This window comes from Nicotiana tabacum, chromosome 1 (genome assembly GCF_000715075.1).
Source record: "Nicotiana tabacum cultivar K326 chromosome 1, ASM71507v2, whole genome shotgun sequence".
NCBI lineage: Eukaryota > Viridiplantae > Streptophyta > Magnoliopsida > Solanales > Solanaceae > Nicotiana > Nicotiana tabacum.
In genome coordinates, this window is record NC_134080.1 from 30,085,799 (window position 1) to 30,109,074 (window position 23,276).

The following is a 23,276-nucleotide window of genomic DNA, read 5'->3' on the forward strand; positions in this document are numbered from 1 at the left end:
GCTTAAAAAATAAATGGACGTTCATTTATTTTGTGTTTAATTTAGATTTACCGACACTATTTGACGATTTAGTGTCTTCAACATAATTAATTTTGGGAAAATTGTTTTCTCTTTGCACTTTTCATATTGCTTCTGTTTAATCATTTTTATTCCGTCTCCTTAGGTTCAAAGTCCATTATCTTAACGTGGAGGCATTATAATCAGATCAATCTTCAATATATGGTTAAGTGCATGGGTTGAAAGTCCCCTTATGGTCTCGGACAAATCCTCATAAATTGAATTACCTACTGAGATTGAGCTATGCACAATGACCATTATCTTGTTCTAACCACATACAATATCAAACAAGAAAATTAAGAAACAAAGGTAAGTCAGTGTGTTCAATCTAATCTCACCAAATCTAAAATATGGTGTAAGAAATATTTTCACTGTCAATATACATAACTTAAATCTTATCCAAATAAAAGGAATCAGCACCCCCACCCCACCCCACCCCCCCCCCCACCCCCACCCCCAAAAAAAAAAACTCCCACCAAAAGGAGATATTTTAGAGATCTTTGATCAGATTTGCACCATTTTACAAGCAGAATTAAGGAGAACAAAATTGCATTACGTTTCACTATTTTTAGGAGTAACATTAAGTTGAAAAAAGAAATACTTGCTCCTAATCCATCTGTGCTCTCTCAAAATTATCTGTAAATCACCTATACATTCTCCTCTACTAGGAGAAAAAACTCAATGAAAAATTCCACTTTCTAAACCTATCATCTTTGTTCTCTTCAAACACTAATTACATCAAAGAACACTGCACATGTATACCAATGCTTTTGTACTGATTTGGACATATATACAGGTCAAAATTCCAAGAAGTGCCATGCCAAAAATTTGCACAATTTCTCCATCCTATCCAACGTATTATATTCTTCATGTCAAGAAGCAGCTTCATAGGCCCAAAATGTATCAGGATCCGGACTGAAGAGAGAAAAATCTTGAACTTCTAAATTTGCTATATGCCAATCAACAAATCGAGCTTGAACCGACTTAAATAGCAGCAGGATTGTAGGAAAAAGCCACCATTTGTCATCTTCCCTGACAATACAAAATGCTCAAACTTGTTCATACATTTGCTAACTAGTTTTAGAATGCCGTTGTAGTTGATAAATATAGCTGAAAATGGACTACAAGTGAATATATTGATTTCAGCTGTGTTTTTCTGCCACTATTCCACGTCAGACACTGATGTTTAACCATGTTATATGAAACGACTGCACTTTCATTCTTATAAGCTCTCACTGGTTCTCATTTGGGAACTATGATACAAATATTCCTCGCTTTAGATTCATTTTTTATCTCCCACGCATTGACTGGATGAGGTGAGAAGTGAGACAAGTTTTGGATATAGTAATATCAAAATTCTCACCTTTTCATACCCCACATGCTAGCCTCATCAGGGGGCTTCAATGCAGAAATTCCATAGTGGATTAAACCACATATAAAGGCAACAGCCTGCAGGAAGTCAAAAGAGATTCTGTCAAACAAGTAAAATAAGTTCCAGATCTGATCACCGGGACTCCTGTGCGTCAGCATCTACAATCAGCCTATCATTTCGGTCTAAATCATATGTATTCATCCTCCAAGTTCGAAATTACTTCATTCTTGATTCAACTACTTTTCTCATTCTAGAATTGGACGCCTTCATAAAGTTTCAACGAAAAGAAAAAAAATTGTTTTTAATTTTTTTTTGCCCCTTACATGGAAGCAGATAACCATTGTTCTTTCACTTCAATTTTACACGTGCCTTCACAAGCCTTTTCAGTTCCTAGCTTATAATTTCCGGGGGGAAGAATAAGGATGAAAAGCATGAAAAGCAGATATTTACTTCCGAAAGACATCTTGTTTGGCGCTCTTAACCTCTCTAAACTTTAAACCAGAAATCAAGGTCACCTTTTTCTAGGGGCGTATGCAGGATTTTGGATAACCGGTGTCACAATTTAAAAACTGAACCAATGAAAATTTACTATAATAAGATCATCTTAATAAAACACATCAACTACATTAATGTAATTGTTTTCGAAGATACAAGCGAATCACAAGAAAAAAATATATAGCGAACAATTTTTCATATTATTATTATTAACTTTTTCTAAAATGCTCTTTACTAAGCCACGTTTGTATGGTTTTATTTAATACATATTTTTCTGAATTTCACTGAATAAACTTTGCTGAATAGTTGGGGCTTTGCTTAGTGTCAGTTTGAACTTGGAACCATTAAGAGGGCAAGGATATTATGTGACCACTGGCTGTTTGGTAATTTTAGTGGAAATTTCAAGCAACACGGTGTCGGATGACACACTTGCATGAATGTAAGTCCGCCCCTGCCTTTTTCTTGATGCTTAATGGAGGCAACTCCAGTGAATGTATCAAAATTAAGCTCTTTTCAGTCTATTTAAATGAGGAAATGCTATATGAAGATAATTAACTCACATAACAATGAAGTTTCGATCTTGGTAATCCAAGAAACCATTTGAGTAGCAAATGACAGGAAAATTGACCATTCTTTTTCAGTCAATCATTCAATAAGCAACATCTCAAACACAAACTAGTTGGAGTCAGCTATGTGAATTCTATCCATTCCACTCTATTCTGGTCTATTTTATCCAATACTAAATAATTAGTCTTCTAAGAAAAATAAGGTGTTAATTAAAACTAGAGGTTCTTAAATTACAATTAACCATAAACAGACATATATGTCATGACCCGCCACACCATCATGCCACATAGGTGCCACTTGGCATATATTTTTGCTATATGGAAGGGTTACATAAGTTAGGGAAAAGATCTTGGTGGAATATTCTAGAACTATGGAGAATTTCTTTAGAAAAGTTCTAGATATTTATGCATTTGTAGGAAGGTTCTAGAGAAATATAGAGGTTTCCTTAGGAAGACCTAGAACCCTATAGAATTGTTAGAAAGTCCTTAGAAGAATCTAGCTGTGTAGAATATTCTAGAGAAGGGACTTAGTTGTAAATATGGAAGGACTTGTAGAATAATTATTATTTACATATTAGCCCCTAGGTGATTAGTATAAATAGGGGGCATTCATTTGTAATTCATCAACCAAGCAAAACAATCAAGTTCTCTCTGCTACAAAAGCTTCCTTTAGCAATTCTCATGTGTTCTAACATTTCTTAGCGATCTTGAGTGTAGTAAGGCTGACTTGGCATAGCAAGAACGTGAGCAAGTTGTGCAAGATCGTGAGCGAGTTGCCAAGTGCCGCACATGTACTTAGTTAATAACTAAGGACGTGACATATAAGTCTATAAAAAAACTAAAAACACTCCTAATAAATACCGGACCTAGTGTACATAGTGTACACTAGAGGTTCTTAAATTACAATTAACCATAAACAGACATATAAGTCCATAGAAAAACTAAAAACACTCCTAATAAATACCGGACCTAGTGTATATAGTGTACATGTAACACCTTATTGCAACAGCTCTCTCCGTGTGAGTTTAGTCTACCTCATTTCATTAGCACCTTCAGTTGTCATAGTATTGCACCTAAGGACTAGTTTCCATTGGAGGCTGCGAACGACATGATCAACTTATGTTTTTTGATAAGGGACACGATTGACTTATATTTTTCGATAAGGGACATGATCAACTTATCTCAAGTAACCTTGTTTAGTTTTATCCTCTATGGGTGCTACTTGTACCATCTTTTGGATGTGATTTTTTGGGGTTATTGTGTACAAGAAGCCTAATAGTGACACTTTGCTCCCTTACTAACTCGAACCTCCAACCACTAGGTATAAAACCAAGCTAGTTCTTTGTCGCCCTTATATTGTCTTTATGTTCATAAGTCAGTTTTCCCATTTAAATGTACTCACATATGACTGACAAAGTTTAATACCATGACAATTAGAATATCTATTCTTACATATCATAACCAAGGCATTCTCTCTCCACTTGTTCAGCATCTTTCGTCTCATTGATATAAATAACATAGAAAGCTACTTGGTCAGCCATCTATTCTGACCTATCCGAAGTACGTACTTCTAAAACTTGACAACACGATGTTCCAACACATACATTTCATGACATCCGTTACTTAAAAAGGCCTAATCTACAAGTATAGTTGAGGTTTCTCTTTGTTAGTATGTAAGAGGATTTGTAGATTTATCTTGTGACTGTGATGAACAATCAATAAACATAGCATCTACATCTCTTTTTTGATCTCACTATGTGTTGTCAAAACTTAATGGGACTCATCTTTAATAAGTTTAACTTAGTTCAAGTCTTAGTCCAGAAGTTTTTGCCCACCCAATGTTAATTTTTGCCAGAAGTTCTAGAACAGTTCTATTGTAGAATGACATCATCATGTCATCAGATAGTATCATTATATGACATCTCAGTTAAATTACGGATGAAGTCAATCCATGCAAAATTTGATAATGAAGCATGCAATGTGTAATGCATCCATAGAGAAACTTACAACATTAGACAATGAGGTAGCATTCCATAGTGCGTATACTCGAGCAAGACTAGCTCTCTTTGGACCTTTGCTGAACAAGGCATTCAAACCGGCTGGAAAAGGCGAAAGCAAAGATAGAGGAAGGACAAGCAGTACAGCTAGAAAAGTCCCAAGAGATACCCAGTAGAATAAAACTAAAGTAAGAAGGGTAACAAATAGATCTGCCAATAGTAAGATAGTGATCAGCAGCTGTACAGTGTCCTGAAACACGTAATAAGATGCAAGGTTAGATTAATGATTAAATCAAATTCTCAAATTTTATAACTTCACAGTACCTGACGACCAACTGGGCGGGTATTGTGCAATAGCAAAGAAAATGGGAAGAGATAATCCCTTCTAACATCCAGGGATTTCACAGTAGTATCATTAATGAGACCACCATTCATTCCACCAGTAATCTTTTTGCGGGATAATGCATGACTTGCACATTGCTGGCTTTCTAGAGGTTGCCTAAGACTCCTCCTTACTATTGTTGCAACGTTCCTGTAAGACATACAATCAAGGATGTTATAACAGAAGTCAGTCTTTCATTTCACTGCTTTTGAAATTTGTTAGTATGATAGCAGAAGAAGCCTAGCATCTGTAACCAGAAATTCCTTGTCATATGCACAATGCATAAATCAGAGCGTACACACAGAAGCATCTTTTTTATTAAATAAAACAAATTATAGACAAGCTCAGCACTTTACTACTCAGATCCATCTCCTTTCAAGAGTCAGCTATCCAAATTCTTTCGGCATCATCTAATTCATCGTTCACACCCAAGAAAAAAGTTTGCAATACTTTACAAGTGGTAGCATATGGTCTAAGTTAAGACAGCACTTACATGAAACTTCAAGGTGGGAACATATAAAGCCAAAAGATTTGGAACAATTTAGGAAGTTTCAGAAAGAGCATTGCAAAGATTTTAGTACAGAGGAAGCTTCTACAGTAATCAACAGGAAAAAAAGAGCAATATTCAGGGTCTCATCAAGACTACCTAGAGAAGTCATCACAGCTTTCTGAGACTTCAGATTGTGGGAGATCATAGAGAGAATGATCACCAGCCAGCACCAAAATACCCAATTGGTAGTACCCGCTAGCGGTTGCTTGGAACCACCCAAGCTCGATCTTAACACCATGAAACTCAAGCTGGGGGTTTCCATGACTTCTAACCCAATTCAAGACAGGTAGGAGCGCAGAGCGGATTGACCCATGCCTCACAGTTCTCAACTGGGCATTCAAACCAGCTACCAGCCGATTCCAAACAGTTGAAGGTACATGCTGGAAACAAATAAGATCCCTTGTCTTAACAATCAAGAAACCAGATTGTGGCAACTGCTAATACAAAATCAACGCACAAGAATGTCAACAGACCTGAGCAAGGAGATTTGTCAATAATGTGTCGCTGTGAAGATTATATGGTGACATGTAACTTCCATCACCACCGAAGATAATGCACATGGGGAATCTCTTCTGTATACTTGCTACTATGTCTAAACGTTTCTCATCACCACCAAGGAAGAAATCAATATAAGCAACCATCAAGTCAGGTGTTGCTCCAACCTGTAACACTCATTAAATCATGCAACATAATTTGCAGCTAAAATGCAAATCCTGTCCACCAAATTGGGAGGACTGAGGTTTCCATGACATAGCACATCTACAAGTATTATATCAACAGATCTTTATTTCATGCTAAGTTCTGTGAAAAACTAAAACTTGATTATCTGAATTAGATGCTCCAAGAAGTCCTACAACCTACTTCCTGTAAAGTATTAACATGATGGAGGTTTAAAGCCACAAACAAATGGATGCTTCAAATCTACCATATCCAGTATACTCTCCCACCCCGTCCAGTTCCTTATCCTTTTTTTTTAAATTTAGAGGGCTGGGGGCCTTAACCTCTTACTAAAAAAAGTTCGCATTTTGTCCAAAACACAAGATGCAATAAGAATCTGATACTTCGCACAGAGACTTGAGAAGCACGAGAAAACATTCTTAAAGAGAATGCAAAGAAAACCAAAATCCACCACATCAAACTTGAGATAATCGCAATAAAGGCTACTAAAGAAATAAAGTTAACAGACAAACCTTCATTCCTTTGTATAAAGCACGTGAACGGCAGGACCGTAAACAAGAATGATCATATTCTGACTTAACATACTCCTGAAGGCGATGAATTTTGCTTCTCCTCCGCCATTGTTTCCAAGACCATGCGCAAGGATATGCAACGACAGAAAGTATGCTATGCACTGAACCCTCCCACCAATCATATGCAGCAACTGAATTGATCTCATCTATGAATCTGTTAAAAGCATCTTCATACCTGTAATTTCATGTCAATAAAGAAATGTTGAGTTAGTGACGGGGAGCTATTGAGTATTCCCTAACTGATATGGCTAGCTAACAAGTCAAAATACTCTCAGAGCATCAGAATAAAGTTCATCTTACGAGAAATATATGTATCTGTTCAAGTGATATACTAAGTATGTTGAGTGATCATTGATTGATACCTATAATGGGAATATGGCCTAATAGGAGTTTCATGTTTACTATTATTCTGAATCAAGTACATATTAATTCTTACACAATCTCAATAATGGCATCAGGGGGTGAGTAAGGAAGATGCCAGGGTCCACGGAAGGTATTGGGGCCCATAAAATACATCCTGTGGACATGACTCTGAGTTTCGTCTGTTCTAGCACCTCGGACCTTGAAATTAAAAAAAAATTAGAAGATGAAGAACATTACCAAGAGAACATACAACTTTTGAGATTTTGACAAAAGATAAAAGAACATACAAATGCTCCGAGTTTTGTACCTCGGACAAGGATAGGAGATGAGGGAAATGGTGATGACTGTGATGGTCCATTGAATTTGAAGTGTTATAAGAACTCCCTGATCCTACTAGTTTGATTCGCAAAGTACTTAATAAAAGAGCCAGCAGCACAACGATGCACGACAGCAACAGTGAAAAAGGCCATGGGCCTCCAAATGTGTATATGAGCTCCTCCAAAGGTGTATAGCAGTTTGGCATCCTATACTTATCAGTGATACATTTATAGGGGCAAGGTGATTCAGTTACTCCTCCTGCAGCAGCAGTTGAGCCCGTTAATCGACTTCAATACAGCATACTCTCAAAAGATTTGAGAAAGCAAACAACATCTTATCGAGTAACCATTCAAAAAAAGAAACTGAAGAAGACAACACCATTACCTCGCCTATGAATGAAATAAGCACGTCTAGGAAGGAGCTCCATGGAACAGGGAATACACAGGGAAGGGTCTGATCCTTCAGCATCTTTGTATGTTCCAGTAGGGCATTCCTGATTAAATTTAATGGGGATGATAGCTATAATCACAATTGACCGGATGGAAAATATCTAATTTTCATAGGGGATACTAATGTAATAATCGCAACAATATTATGACAACAGATTGCTACTGAGAACTATAAGATAAAGCTGAATAATGATAACACTTCACAGTTGCACTTGGTCCAATCTACACTTTACAAGCTGCAGGATTCCAACCTCTTTAAGGCACTAACATGTCCAGAGAGAAACATTTTGTAGATTAGGGGCCTTCATCAACTGAACTTAAGAGAGAAGATCGACGAAGGCTTTGGATTTCCTCCTAAAGGAAAGGTCGAAAAGGACTATAAGCCAAGTCATAAATTCATGGTCAAGCGCTTCAAGATCATGAGTAATGCCAAAACATTCTTCACTGGCCAAACAAGATCTATATCCTCAGGAGAAATATAATAGGGTAAGGCACAATTCTTGGCAGGAATTTCGCCGCATCCAATCCCCAATTCTTGTTCACCCCGGATGATCGTGTTCGGTGAATTGTGACTTTGTAGGATCGTGTCGGGTGAGCAACAGCCGCTTCGTCACAGTACTTACTTATGGGCTAACAGGTCACACTTGGTTCATCTACCGATCAATTAATTTCTTAAGAGTAAAAATTGTAAGTAAGCAACAGATAGGGTAAAAGGTATTGATTAAAAAATATAGGGTAAAGCAATAACAAAACAACGTAGTAGGAAAATTACCGTACAGAATGTACCATACAAGCCCTTAGGACACTTCCTTCCAGTTACTGTGCCTTTCTCTCCACGAAGACCACCACCATCACCGGTACCTCCACTGTAATAAATTGAGAAATACACCAGTTTAATGCCAACAGACTATTTACTGATGCAAAATCTGTAAACTTATCATACGCAGCTTTTTAAATCATAACATCACTTTTCTTTTGATCGGTTGATCATAACATTATATAAAAACCAGTTAAAATTGGAGGACACTGTAGCAGGAAAGAGCATTTGGCTGATCAGGACAGCCAGAAAAACCTATCACCAGGTAGTATCAACATCTTCCACCGTTAGAAAAATGAGTAGTCAGGTATACTGTAAAAGGAGTTGCATTACTCCCTCTGTCCTACTTTATGTGGCACAGTTAATATTTGGAGAATCAAAGGAATTTTCTTTGACCGCAATTTTTTCATTTACCTTTTGAATGATTTGGATTATTAATTATTGTGACTCATAGTAATTTTACGTAGTTTCTAAAGATATAAATTTTATTTCAAAAAGTTGAAGATTCTACATCCAACTTTACACCGAAAACTAGATAGTTTGACCCTCGTACTCTGAATCGTGTCACATAAAGCGGGAGAGAGGGAGTAATACTCAAGACACATCTCTTTTCTTGGCTGGTTTAAAACTCACCTCTCTTATATTCATTAAGATAGCTCTTTTGACAAAATCATGCTACTTATTGAAGAATGTATACTCACCTCTACTACATGCATACTCAAAAGAAAAAGGAAAAGCTAAGGAAACGGAACATCCGGCAAATAATTCACGTGAAGACTAAAGAACTTAAGAAATACAAACTGTAAATTGCACAAGTACCATGAACACAACCTACCTATGGTCAATGGTTCCATTTACAGTTGCAAGAGGGACATACTCCTCACCCATGTTTATCTTAGACCAATGAAAATGAACTCTGCCACCACCACCACCTCCTCCACCCAGTGGGCCACCACAGCCTCCAACAACTGATAAAGCTGAGTTGTCCATAAGGGAAAGAGCTTGAAGAAAAAGTAGAATTGTTCCTCCAGAACCACCACCAACTCCACCAGCAAGAGTACCATTACTGTTTCTGCTTGGGGTACGACAACTTTGGCCATCAGCCCTCATGGTTCCGTAAACATCAAGTTTGAAAAGAGGCCACTGGCTGGATCCCAACACTGGCAAAGACGAAAATAACACTCAAAAAATAAGCTTGTGAATAACAGACCATACACATCTCAGTCATTTCTGAGAACTTTATACACATTTGTGCATTATTACTTTTTATTAGTCTCCATTAACAAACTATTAAAAAAGAAAACATACACTTGGCAACATTATATAAGTGAATATGCAGGGAGTACTAGAGAAAATGGTGCTAAACCCTGTGATTCCCCCCGGTATCAACCAGCCTAGGCAAGAACTTGATTAGGTAGTAACGTGAACTGCTAATTACTCTTAGAATGGAGGATTAACTGTCCATTCTTACCCTTTCTTTTCTATCTAATCTATTGTTGGGACCATAAGTCTACATGCTTTTTTTAACCAACTAAAACAGATAGAGAGAAGAGATGGAGTCTGCAGACAACAAATTTAGCAAATGTTTGTTGTATTTGAACTTGAAATACAAACTTAGAAAGCAATTAGAAGTTGAAATATATTATTGGGAACCCATTCTTCGAAAACAGTCCAAGAAGGATTCATGCTGGAATCTGACTACATTGTCTCACTGTTAAGAGCCCCAAGTTCAGAATATGACATTGGGATGACTTCTATAGAATCACCATCTTAGACATCGCATAATCAGCCAAGGAAGACACCAACCACACCACATAACTAGTATGGAAACCCATATACATTAAAAAAGAAGTTTAAAAGTCCCATAACACTAGCATGCGAAGAACTTATTTTCTTGATTGAAGAGGAAAAAGACAAGTGGAGGAGTACTTAATACCGATTAATCTGCAAAGGATAATGTGGGATTTGCGGAGTAAAACTATTTTTTAACTATACATTAATTTCTCATTGCATTCTATTTTAGTCGTCGATCTCAACCAGATATTTGACGCATTCCACCACATTGGGTTCTTCAAATAGATTACTGATAAGTGATAGCTAACCTACTCTCCACCCCAGCACTTATAACCCAAAAAAAATTAAGCAGGAATTCTGGAGTCCACTATCTAAGCATCATAATTCAATTTCGCTGCACATGACCTAGCAGATAAACAGTAAACTAGTGGTTCAGAAACCAAGAAAAAGTGAACAAAAAAGGAATTTGTTAATTTGATGGAAAAAAATGTAGAAGAATGTGCTGATATACCAGCGTCCATAAAGCATAAGATAAGCTTAGTAATAAGTAAAATATGTTACCAATTATCCCCCCTCCAATAACAGGTCCATAGGACTGGCCTGGACCTTCACTCCCACTGCCCAACTCGCAGGGAAGATCAGCACTGCCGTATCTTTGACCACCTTCACTCAGCCTCCCATTGAAAAATCCCGAACCACCTCTTCCTCCATGTCCAGCACCACCACCTGCTCCATTTGAGTAGTTTCCCATGCCAACACCTTTACTGCAACCTGAAAGTGAACCACAAGATGAGACATTTTAGAATCCTCTCTCCTGCTCTTGGGGGCTCAGCACAGGAGCAGAGTCAAAATAATCAGAAGCGCCCAAGAAAAAAGAAAGCCGAAAAATGAAAAATCACTGGCAAATGCTAATAATGCTTGAACGTCATGACCTAATTCAGAGGCAGTTATGGCCCCATCATTGTCCACAATGACAGTTCTGGCTCTGTGAACATGAATAATGCTACCCCTGATGATGCCCGTGACAAGAATGTCCTCCACTCGACAAATCTGCCATTAGCAGACAAGGAAATGAAAAATTAGCCCCAAGCAAGACAAGGAAATGATTAATATTCATTTCCTAGGGATACGAAAAAATCAAGGAGTGTGAAAGCATCACTAATATTCATTTAATCCATTTTCTATAATCCTAAATATTAATATATTAAGACAAGGAAATGAACAATCAATCTCAAGAAATGTGCAACTTTTTTGGGGGCCTAAGAAATCGAAGAGAGCAAAAGCATAACAGAATTCAGCTGGCTTTTCTGTGAGCCTAAACAGGGCATCTATCCCAATTGACCATTGTTAGCTTTATCAAGCAGAGTAACAGATGAAAACTGTGTGATATACCAGAACGAATATATATGTGTGTGTGTGTATGAGTTGAGTTAAATGAAGGGAAAGAGAATTCATATGGCCGGCCCCAACTTGTATGGGACTGAGTTGTTGTTGTTGTATGTGTGTGTGTGTAGTGCTGACCAGCTTGTGCACACCTCGGTAGTACTAAATAGCTCTAACCACCAAAGCTTACGCAGATGGAAAGAAATTACCTAGCTATGTTTTGTCTCTTCTGGAATTTGAAGGTCTCCGAGGTTATTACCCACTTCATTGCCACACCCTTGGGTGTAAAAAAAAATGAAATATTGACATAATCCAAAAAGAAATATATTTTAAAGAAGTAAAGGAAGTGTGAATCCTCTCAATAATTTTGTTCCATTTCATAGATCTACCTTCTAATTCATGGTCATCTCTCCAATCAATCTTCTATGAGGTATAACTCAATCATGCAAGAAAATGGGGAATCTCGAATTAATAAGAAGATGCATTTTTTAGATACATTTTTAATGTATAATCATACATCTAAGCCACACACATTATTGGCAGTAGACAAAGTACAATATAAGTTTCTCTTACTTGTAGCGAAAAGGACAGTGTGTAATTGACATGGCAATCATCAGGTGGAGTAATCAAATCCATCGGACAGCTCGTGCTATCGCACAGAGATTCAGTCACCCTATTTGGAGTCAAGGAGGTTAAAATGCCATAAATGAAACAACAAAAATAAATTGCACACAAACAATACAGCAGAGCAAGTAAGACATCATACTTGCTTCTACTTCTGTTGTCATCCAAGGGGGCTTGAAGTAGAGATCCTGGGCCAACCTAACAATTAAATGATTATAAAAGAATTACGCAGAAGTATAACAATCAAAATAAAAATAAAAATAGAAAGCCTTCAGAGCTTGAGGGGAAACAACAGTACTGAGAAGGCAATTAAATCCAAGGAAAATGTTGGAGAAAAAAAAGCACTTGCTCTCTCATACTAAAGTCCAATTGGAACAAGAAATTGCACAAATTCCACTACGATGGTATGTTTTGTCAAGCTCCAAGTCTTAAGAAAATGCCGGTTTACCCATGTTATTTATGTTTTATGAAGATTCTCCTTTCTCATCTTTTACTCCCTCTTAATTTTGGCACAAGATGTTTAAAATATCAACATCTTACCGTAATATTATAGAATAGTGACAAGGAAAGCCTCTGGCCTATGATTGCATCCCCATCACCAGTCAGCCTTAGAAGTCCCTGACCATATAAAGCCAAGTTTGCATTTGAACTGATAACAGACTTTCCCTACAAAAGAGGAATGTACGGAAGCGTTTATGTTAATTTACCAGGAATCTAACTATGTCAGTATCAATGTATCAGGTAGACCTCTAATAATTACCTTCAGAACAACAAGATTCCGGACTTCAAGGACAGACGTAGTAACAACTGTGCTTCCTCCACCATCTACTTGGATTTCAGATTGCAACATGAGTAACATCTTCACAGATACTCTAAGTGCACCATAAACCTTCAATACAGCATTGTCGGATTTGAAGCAGGGAGAGGAGGACAGTTAATACAGTTTGTGTATCTCAACAAGATTTTTTTAGAAAAGAAATAAAATATTAGCAATTAAATAGGAGGGGTCACAAAACTTGTCCAACAACTTGCTAGCTAGTGACTACTGAGAGAAAAGGGAAACTATCAAATTTTAGAGAGCATATAAGATCCTCTCATGAAGCTTTACCTTTATTATTGAATCACTCATTAGAAGTTCCTCTGCTACAAGCTCAAATTCAGAGACTGGATAATTAGACAACCCAAAGATGATGCTGCTTCCATAAAGTAGACTAATTTGGCCCCTCACCTTTTTAAAGAAATTATGAACAGAATTAATACTTTGTTCACCAAAAGAAATACAATCATTTGCTTGAAAGTTAGAATACTTGTAACTAGTGATATAGCAAGAATGATGTGACTCTGGGAAGTCATCGGATACGAAGAATCATGAAAATCCGAGTCCACGTTTTCACCATCACACACAAATAATAGATAATCTTGGGAAGAACAAGATACAGACCTGAACTCGTGACCAAAGTAGAGGGACCAAAACTTTAGCATTATTCTCGACGTAAACATTTGTCCAGAGAGGGGAAGTAGAAAAATCCAGCAGAGGAGTTTCTGTTTCTGTTGTTATATTGTCATTGTCCACCCGTAAACTCAGTACATATGCATCATAGAAAGTACCTGCGGCCCCGGCATTCTGAGGACAACCAACACTCCAGCCACCTGCCAAACGACCAAATATAGATTATTTAGCTTAAAGAGACATCACAAAAGTGGACAAGAGGCATTAAACACTAGGACAAGGGTAACTTTACTGTCAGTGGGAGTAGTATCCATTTTTCTCCATTAAACTTAAAAATTCCCTCACACCCACTCAACAGGTTCAAGATCATATTAACATAGGGGGTGAGAGATTACGTCCATTCAGCATTGCCAATGTAGGTTGTGGACTGAGACACGTATAAAAGTATGGCAGGAACTGCAATGAACCTTTGAAATATGGAAAAAGAGTTTTTTTTGTTTCTCACTTCCATTGGGCGTTGCAGCAGGAGCCATGAAAATTTTCTGAACAGCTTAGGTACTTCTGGAATTCCCACAGTTCTTCTCAAGCAACCCACAAATTAATAGGTCAGAGGGTCTATAGGTTGTCAAGGTATTCCGCGGAACTAGTTCCATTAAGTTTCATATATAAAGGGAGGGAAGAGTAGGTTCGTTTATCTATATGAATGCATTTGAATGATAAAACTATTTTTTCAATACCAAAGACAACATTTTGTGATGGCTTTAAGAGTTTAGAAGACACTGAACCCTAATCTATACACCATTTCCCTTTCTTGACCCACTTTTTGTTTGGAAAGCCTGAATCCTATTCTTGTGAGTAGGAGAAAGCAATATAAGATTGCAGAGCGTGCATCAGATAGAGAACCCATTTATCCACACAACATTGAAAAGCTTAGCAGTTAACATATTGCAGATTAGTAGAATGTGCCAAAAACAAGTATGATCAACACAAACCATGCACGGTAACTTTTACATCTTCTTGTCTGCTGTAACAGTTCAATGAGATTCTTCCACCCCCGCCTCCACCCCATCCGCTCCCACCAGCTGCGCTTATTTCTCCAAATCCTTTCCTGTCCAGGTATCCAGTATTGAAGTTAGATACAGGGCAAGTACTGTTACTAGCTATTCAAATTGTACAATAGAATGAGAAAAAGCAGCACTTTAAGACTGAAATCAAGCCAAGTTTACAGCTATATAGGTCGATATTTAGGTTCTTACAGACTCCAATTAAAAAACAAACAAAGTGACAATTGGGAACAACTAATCACAGTCTAAGCAAGAAAACAGGGGGAAAACGACAGATGCTAAAGTAGCAAACTAACAATGCCGAAAATTGAGTACACAGGAATCTCTGATTGCAATTATTAGCTATCAGTACTTAATGCATCATAAGGAGAAGATATTAAATAAATAAAAAGGTTGAATGGGAGATGAGAAAGGTTATGCGATGATTAAAAGAACTTGCAAATTGACTATGCAAAATCAGATGTAAGGTGGGGTTAACTAGAAAAGTTTTACTAGATACCATCATCTTGGTGAAAAGAGAAAGAGAAGTACCCTTTTAATATGACAGTGAATCTGTGAAAGAACATTGTTAGACAAGCGAATTACTTAAGTTACATAACTAATTTAATTAAATAATGCGCCTATCTAACAGCTTAGACTTTTAAGTCCCCAAAATTTCCACATTTTAATATGACAGTAGAGCAAGCACAATTCTTGCTTTCAAGCCTCACTCCATTGCACATCAAGATATTCTCATGTACACGAGAGGGAGAATGTTGATGTCTCAATTTGATAAATAAATGTGGCCAATATAAAATAAATTAAGGGGTCATTTGGTTCAGTTATGAGATATCCCATGGGATTACCCATCCCAACTCATATATGGGATAGCTAATACCACCACCACGGAGGAGGAGGAGGATGAGAAGGAGTATCACCAAACGGATAGCCAATACCACCATTTTGGTATAAAATTTATACCAGTATTAGCTAATACCCACAACCAAACATGGGATAACTATAAACCCAAATTTTATACCAGGATTAATATTCTTATCCCGGTAACCAACAACCCCTAAGATTCTTAATTTCTTGATGAGGGGATTCAGAGATTCAATGCTTTAACCAGCAAACAACCTTAATGAACAGCTTATCACTGTAACCAGATAAAAATTTCAAGAAAGAACAAACATCCCAGAACATAAATAAGGAAACTTGCAATATGAATACAATATTATGAGGAGTTCAAGGGGTTCTAATAATGGATGTGCATTTGCGTGAAAATTGCTTTGGAATGAAGAGAAATTCACAGAGCTTTCTGTTTTGGATGGAATAGCACTGCATGGATCCTACCTTACACAGGATAGTTTGAGGAAAAACGGATTCAGTAAAGGTGATACATGAGCGAAGGGATATGGAACACCAATAATCTTGATCTTACATTGTGCAACAGCTAAGGAAGTGTAGGACTTGTTCCTGAATTTATTTAGATGAAGTGCCAATGTCAAAGAGACTCAGGCCTGATTTTATAAGTTGGCATGGAAGGAAGACAATAAGTCCATCAAGAAGACATGATAACCATCCATGGCTTTATTTTGTGGACTTACTGACGAAGAGGAACCAAAGATGGTTTCAAGGAGTTCTTATTCCTGCCTGAAACTTAAAGTGTTTTAAAGTCATTTAGAGTATTTAGTTTTTGCTAGTTCCCTTCATTTATACAAAGGGGTGTCAGTATGCCGCCTAATTTAGTAATGGGATATACACACTGTTTTTGTCGTACAAATATGCATCTATACGGTGCCAAATTTAATAAAATTGCTTACCTTATCATAATTTATGCTATAAAGCATTTGCACCAACTCATGTATCTTCCGTTTTCTAAAAGTCATATTGTTCATATTACTTCAAACAATTAAGGAGAACACTGTGTTGGAAACTGAAATAGCTTTTTCTCTGCCCTGCAAAGCAAGACTAGCTGTAAGTCTGACCGTTTCCAACGACAGAATTAATAGATGCTACAGAAATTGCTAAGCCTGGGAGAGCAAATATTCGGACTGATGCTTCAGCTTCCAATGTTACTCTGAAACTACACACTGCTTCACGTAGCTTGGGCACCCAATGACAAAGTGAATACATGATTGACCTCCAGCAATAGAAGGTTTTTTTTCTGATTCTCATGTCTTACAATCTAAGTCCTGGTAGATGACTTCATCCTCATGTTCTGCAGAAGAAGAATTTTGGTCTTTAAGGAAGGAGAATTTGCCAACACACACTCGATTCCAGTTTTGGGGAGTGGTTTCATTAAAACCTGCATCTGAATCTTTTTCTTGCTAGGACGAGCTCAAGCTTCAAAATTGACTTTTTTATCATAGCACACTCTGATTGTGGTGCCGAATAGAAGCACATTCAATGGACCAAACACGAGGTACCCTTCAACTTTTTAGACCAGCAGCTATTGCACCTTTAACACAACCAATTTTATTTTTTTTGAATAATACTCTTAACTAACTTTAATGTCTTGACCAACCTTATCACTCTTAACCATTTATCTTCCTATCTTCAAGGAATAGGTGAGATACTTCAGCCACAACCCTGAAACAGATACTAACTTCTTATGGACTCGAACAGATTCTGTTATTTTTTGTTTGAAGCAGCTATACCAATTACCAAAACCTCAAGGAACTATTCACAACTGAAAGCTGTTTACTGCCCAATAGATGCTTTTATTATTTTTCCTCGTCAATCATTATATACTCAAGCATACATTGGAAGGTTAAGTACATTTTTTCTTTATAACATGATTTCATTTTTCAAGCGATAGGGTTCAAGTATGTCCGAAGAATCTTCCACTTCCTGTGCACGAGGAGAGTGATCACCACTGGATTCTGAGTCAATAGAGTTGTCAATCTATGTTGCTCAGATCCTTCAAAAATGTCTTCCCACCCCGGGGGGGAGGAGAGGGGTCTCAGATCCTCCTAAAATAATTCATTTTCGGAGGATCAGACACGGGTGCGACAATATTCTTGGAGGATATGAGCCACATAGTTGCGAATGGAGCCACTCGATTTGATATATTGTATTAAAGAACCGGTTATAACTTATAATTAGCTTGTTTTAGTCGTACTCATTGTGGATTATGATCCTTCATTGGAGGGACTTTAAGTTCAAGAGAACTTATTACATGGTACCATAGCAAGGTTCACGTTCCAACTGTCCAGCCCTAGGCGTACGGAGTGTGTTAAGTGTTCTAAGTTGGTTGAACGAAAACGCAACAACTGATATGGACTTGCACAATCCTCACCTCATTAGCTAGTTTTTTCGGTTGTGTTAGGTCCAAGGTGTATTTTCGTAACAGCACCTAGACTACGGTATAGAGCATAGTAGAGCATATCCAGTAGAAAGATGAGAAGCTTAATGCACACGCATTTAATGTCTGCAAAAATTGTTAGTTAGCAGGCATACAATGCACAAGCAGCTAAAAACAAGAACCTTAAGTACAAATATATTGCCATCACATTTTAAAAATTAAGAAGAGAGATGGTAACTATTAATGCATACTTTTCAGTCAATAGCTTTAGCAATCTGCAGCCTCAAATTCAATATCCAGACTATATGGTTATGCATGGGCTTTGAATGTTCGATTACTTGAGAAAAGTTATAGAAGTAAGTCTTAGATGCAGTACTAAGGAAACAAACAAGTGCTGCTGATTTATACTGCAAGTCCAAGCAGAAAGTTACTCACAGCTTTTGAGCATGAATAGAAATGCTTCCACCGGAACCCCCACCACCATTTGATCCTCCATCTCCCCCGTCTGCGTGTATGGATCCATTTATATAAAGGAGATCTTTCATATCAAGATAAACACGTCCTCCCCCACTTCCTCCAAACTTGTGTTCACGAGAGGTGCCACCACCCTTGCTTCCATAAGACCATGGCTTTGACAGAGAAGACCAAGCATAAACGTCACCACCCCAATTATTTGTCTTGTTAGTTTTCAGGCAGGATGCACCTCGTCCACCATGCCCTCCACCAGCGCCATCATACCCAACTGGCGTCCCACTAGTCTGAGAAGGTGGTGCTCCTCCCAATGAAGTAGTATTTATAGAAGAATTGTGTCCCAACGTCAGACTAAGAGCAGAAAAAATAACAGAACCAGCTACCACAGTTGCATCTTGCCCAACTTTAACATTGCCAGACAAATTGAAACTTAAAATGCAGCCTTCTATCGGACAGTAAATAGAAACCTGGGGAAGTATCTCCAAGTTTCCAGTACCTAACACATACAAGTCAGAATTTATGTACAAGTTTGAATTCAGCAAGCAAGTGGTATCAAATGATCCAACTCCTTCAAGGTCCTCACAAGAGACTGAATTGTTAGTCAAAACTTGAATTCTTGATTCTTGATAATAGGACGTGATATTGATTTCGGAAAAATGAATCAGAGGTGATCCAGAATAATGATCTATTCGCTTCTCAAATGCAACAGGCTCACCTCTATACTCCCCTAAACCAACGGAAAGCACAATTATGAAGAGCTGACCGGATAAAATGCACCAGTTGAGAAAGCATTTCTTTAGCATTGGACGCATCACCGCCCAAGGCAAAATAGACTTATAATCTCAAAGCATGAGATTGGACTCAGAACAGTTGTGTTGGTAAAGCCAGAAATGAAGACAATACACAAGCTCAATCGTCTCAATCAGTTTTTATCTCATCCAATTTGCTTCATTTCAGCACAAAAGAGAGTTTCAGCTCCCGAGCACAGTAAAGTCAATGCCAGCAATGTAAATACACTATCTCCACAAATGCTGTTTATCTGTTCAATTTTCTCTCTTTTGGCCCAAAACAGGAGTAATCTTTAGTACCTCCGCCCTGAGAAAATTACATAAGCCCCTGATGTCCTGCATTTCCAAATCACAACGTGTTGCAATTACTCTTGACCAAAGGGAGAATAATCAGAAACTCTACAATTACAAACTGAAAGTAACTAAACTAACTGACATTTCATACTTCGAGAGTAAACCAAATTGCACAATAATTTATCGTGTACTCTGCTTTAAAGACTACCTTTGTATTGTGAAGTTGTGGTAATAATGATACTTGTTACATTTCTCAAAATTAATTCTCCTCAACCAGGAAAAAACTACTCAAACAATCATCAGCAAAAAAGACGATAATTGACTATTCATCTTAGAGAAACAACTACACATCAAACCCGAACAAGTTGAAAAGTAACTCTTGAAGATTCAGTCAGAAATCAATAATAAAGCTGCTGCCTTTATATCTTATATATGCAAGATTCAATTAAGAGTGCTGAAGATCGAAGTAAAAATTCAATTCTTTCTGCAATGTACACACAGAATTCTCACACACTACACTACATAGTCCAACATCTACCGACAACATTCATACAATCATTTTTAATAAAGAGTCAAAGAAAACCCACCTGCAGATCACTATTTAAATACTACATACCCAATTTAAACCCTCAATTCACTAAGTTACACTCGAAAAACAAATTGATCACACAAAAAACAGAAGGTGAAACATCAACTGTATACAACACATTTATATACACTAATGACTAAACAAGTTCAAAAAGGATTAAGAAAAAGGAAGGTTTAAGACTAACCAAAGAAGGGAAAATTCAGGAGAAATTTCCACAATTGAAATGATGCAACTATTTTTGGACAATCTGTGAATGATAAAAATATCAGTAAAGTAAAGCAAAGTAGTGTATAAGTAGCTTTCACTGGCGTTTTTCAATTCCAATTTTTTTTGGTTCGAAAGTTTAGCTTTTAGCTGTGAATGTGGTAATGGTGGATGATGATGGAGTTGATGTTGATGGCTGCTAGTTTTGTTTGTATGGGAGCAGTGAAAATGAAGTGAAGAGTCCCCCAAAGAGAGTCACTGTGTGTGTGTGAGAGAGAGAGAGAGAGTTAGCATTCAAAGTGAAGCGAAAGGTGATTTTGAGTATGAGCTGGACTCCCGTTGAGATCCACTCTCACCGTTACGAATTTCACCTTTCCTTTTGCCTTAAACTCCGGAAATGCCATTGCTTTGCTACCTTAACAGCTAAGCACTAGCACCAGTTTGCCATTTTCAGTCTACACATTCTTTTTAAATAAATTACATAGCGGATTGAAAGAGGAAAAAAACGAGGGTAGTGAAAATCAAACACACACTTATTGTTATAGTGAAAACAGTAAGGCTAACTATTTTCGGACCGGTAATTGAAAAATAATCAACGTTTATAAAATCATATAGCTACTATGTTGCTGCAACACAAAAAGTTTTAGCATAATATACTGGAGATTGGTGCACTTGTGTATGAACTTCCAGCATATTGTGCTGGAACTCCATCACACGGAAAGTTCCAGCATAATATACTAGAAATTGGAGCACATGTGTTCTAGAACTCCAGTATATTATGCTGGAAGTTCACATGTAAAAAATTCGAACTCCAGTATATTATGCTGGAATATTTTTCGGATTTTGAAAGCTTTTAGAAGAAAAAATTGCTTTTGAGTAGAAGCAACAAAAAAAAAAGCTTTTTCCCAAAAATACTTTTTTAAAAAGCAGTTTAGAGGAAATACACTTAAAATTACTTTTTAAAAACATGGTCAAACACTAATTACTGCTCAAAAGTATTTTTTAAATTAATTAGTCAAATGTTATGAATAGAATTCTATTTAGAGTGAATGTCTATCTTGTAGAGAGTTTTACTTTGTGGCTAAGTCATTTTTCCCCTATAAAAAGAGGGGTCTTACCCCATTGTAAATCATCCCAAAATTCAATAAGAATTTCCTCTCTCTTTTTCTCTGCAATATTGTTCTTCTACTTTTATTGTTTTATAACACGTTATCAGCACGAGACTCTACCGTCTCAATAAGCCTTTGGGAAGACTAAGGTATAAATTTTCTCCTCTTTTTAACTGTGACTGATATTATGAAAAGAAAGTTCGTTGCCCTTGAAATTTCGGGCAAGAATTATATGACATGGGTGTTGGATGCTGAAATCCATTTAGATGCAATGAGTCTTTGAGATGCCATTAAAAACAAAACTAAAGCATCCACCCAAGACTGTGCTAAGGCCTTGATTTTCTTGAGCTATCACCTTGATGAAGGGTTAAAAATAGAATATTTCACAGTCAAAGATCCATTTATTTTGTGGAATGGATTAAAGGAAAGATATGACAACTTAAAGTTGGTCACTGTTCCGCAAGCACGATATGATTGGGCTCATCTGAGGCTCCAAGACTTTAAGTCTGTTTCTGAATATAATTCTGCGATGTTCATAATTACTTCTAAATTGAAACTCTGTGGAGATACTATCACTGATTATGATATGCTTGAAAAAATGTTTACAACGTTTCATGCATCCAATATGGTCCTACAATAGCACTACAGAGAGAAAAGTTTCAAAAATACTCTGAGTTGATTTCTCTTCTCCTTGTGGCTGAACGAAACAATGACTTGCTCATGAGAAATCACGAAAATCGACCCACCAGGTCTACACCATTGCCTGAAGTGGATGAGGTGTATTCTCATTATGCTAAGCGTGGAAAAGGTCGTGGTCATGGTCGTGGCCGTAGACAAGGAAGAAATTTTCCTGGTGTTAATCACCCTCCAAAGAGAAATAACCACCAAAAGTGGAAAAGGGCATTGGGCAAATATTTGTCGTGTACCAAGACATTTGGTTGAGCTTTATCAAGCATCTCTAAAGAATAAAGACCCTAAAGCTAATTTTGTTTATGACAATGAATTTGACATCACCCACTTAGATGTGGCAGACTTCTTTGAGCGCCCTGATGGAAAAATAGACCACTTGATCGGTGATGGATCTGTGGTTAAAAAAGATTGAATAGTTTGATTTTGCTTATTTGTATTAGCTAGTGAATAAACATCATGTAACCATAGTTCTTTACATGAGTAGTAGTCATTAGTATTATTTATTTTATAAAATAGTATAGCTCATAGAAAAAGCGTCATCTTAACTTTAGTAATGAATTTTCTGAAAATATAGATGATGATTTCACAACTAGTGTTTATGTGTTCTAATATGATAACACTGTCAGATAATGGTATAAACTGAGATGTTTGCTTGCAATTAACGTGACTCATCGTTTTTTTTAATGTGACTTGTATAATACAACTCTAAAGTTGTAGTATTTAAAAACAAATATTGTTACCATTACATTGTTGTGTGATTAAATAAGTAGGTAATTTGGTTTTATTAATACTTAATGCAATTTAAATAAATCATAGTAAATATTGTTTCAAATCGGAGTGTGCATGTGATATTTGATACATGACATTATCATGTTTAACCTATAAAGTAATTATAATATGATGTATATATATTG

The 23,276-nt window shown here is 37.0% G+C and overlaps 1 protein-coding gene across 1 annotated transcript; it reads right to left on the reverse strand.

Annotated features, from left to right (window-relative positions):
• Positions 1–575: 575 nt before the first annotated feature.
• On the reverse strand, positions 576–20,876 carry LOC107799438 (uncharacterized). The gene is made up of 23 exons (XM_075249339.1): positions 20,544–20,876; positions 18,653–19,812; positions 14,860–14,975; positions 13,859–14,067; positions 13,526–13,645; positions 13,178–13,306; positions 12,958–13,083; positions 12,560–12,615; positions 12,367–12,466; positions 11,343–11,460; positions 10,972–11,181; positions 9,452–9,776; positions 8,572–8,665; positions 7,735–7,843; positions 7,340–7,608; positions 7,106–7,230; positions 6,610–6,844; positions 5,893–6,081; positions 5,516–5,799; positions 4,812–5,019; positions 4,498–4,737; positions 1,421–1,506; positions 576–1,089 (listed from the first exon to the last, which is right to left on the reverse strand). The coding sequence occupies exons 2-23, from the start codon at positions 19,498–19,500 to the stop codon at positions 930–932; spliced, it is 4,356 nt and encodes a 1,451-aa protein (XP_075105440.1). The 5' UTR covers positions 19,501–19,812; positions 20,544–20,876; the 3' UTR covers positions 576–929.
• Between the last annotated feature and the right edge of the window lie 2,400 nt (positions 20,877–23,276).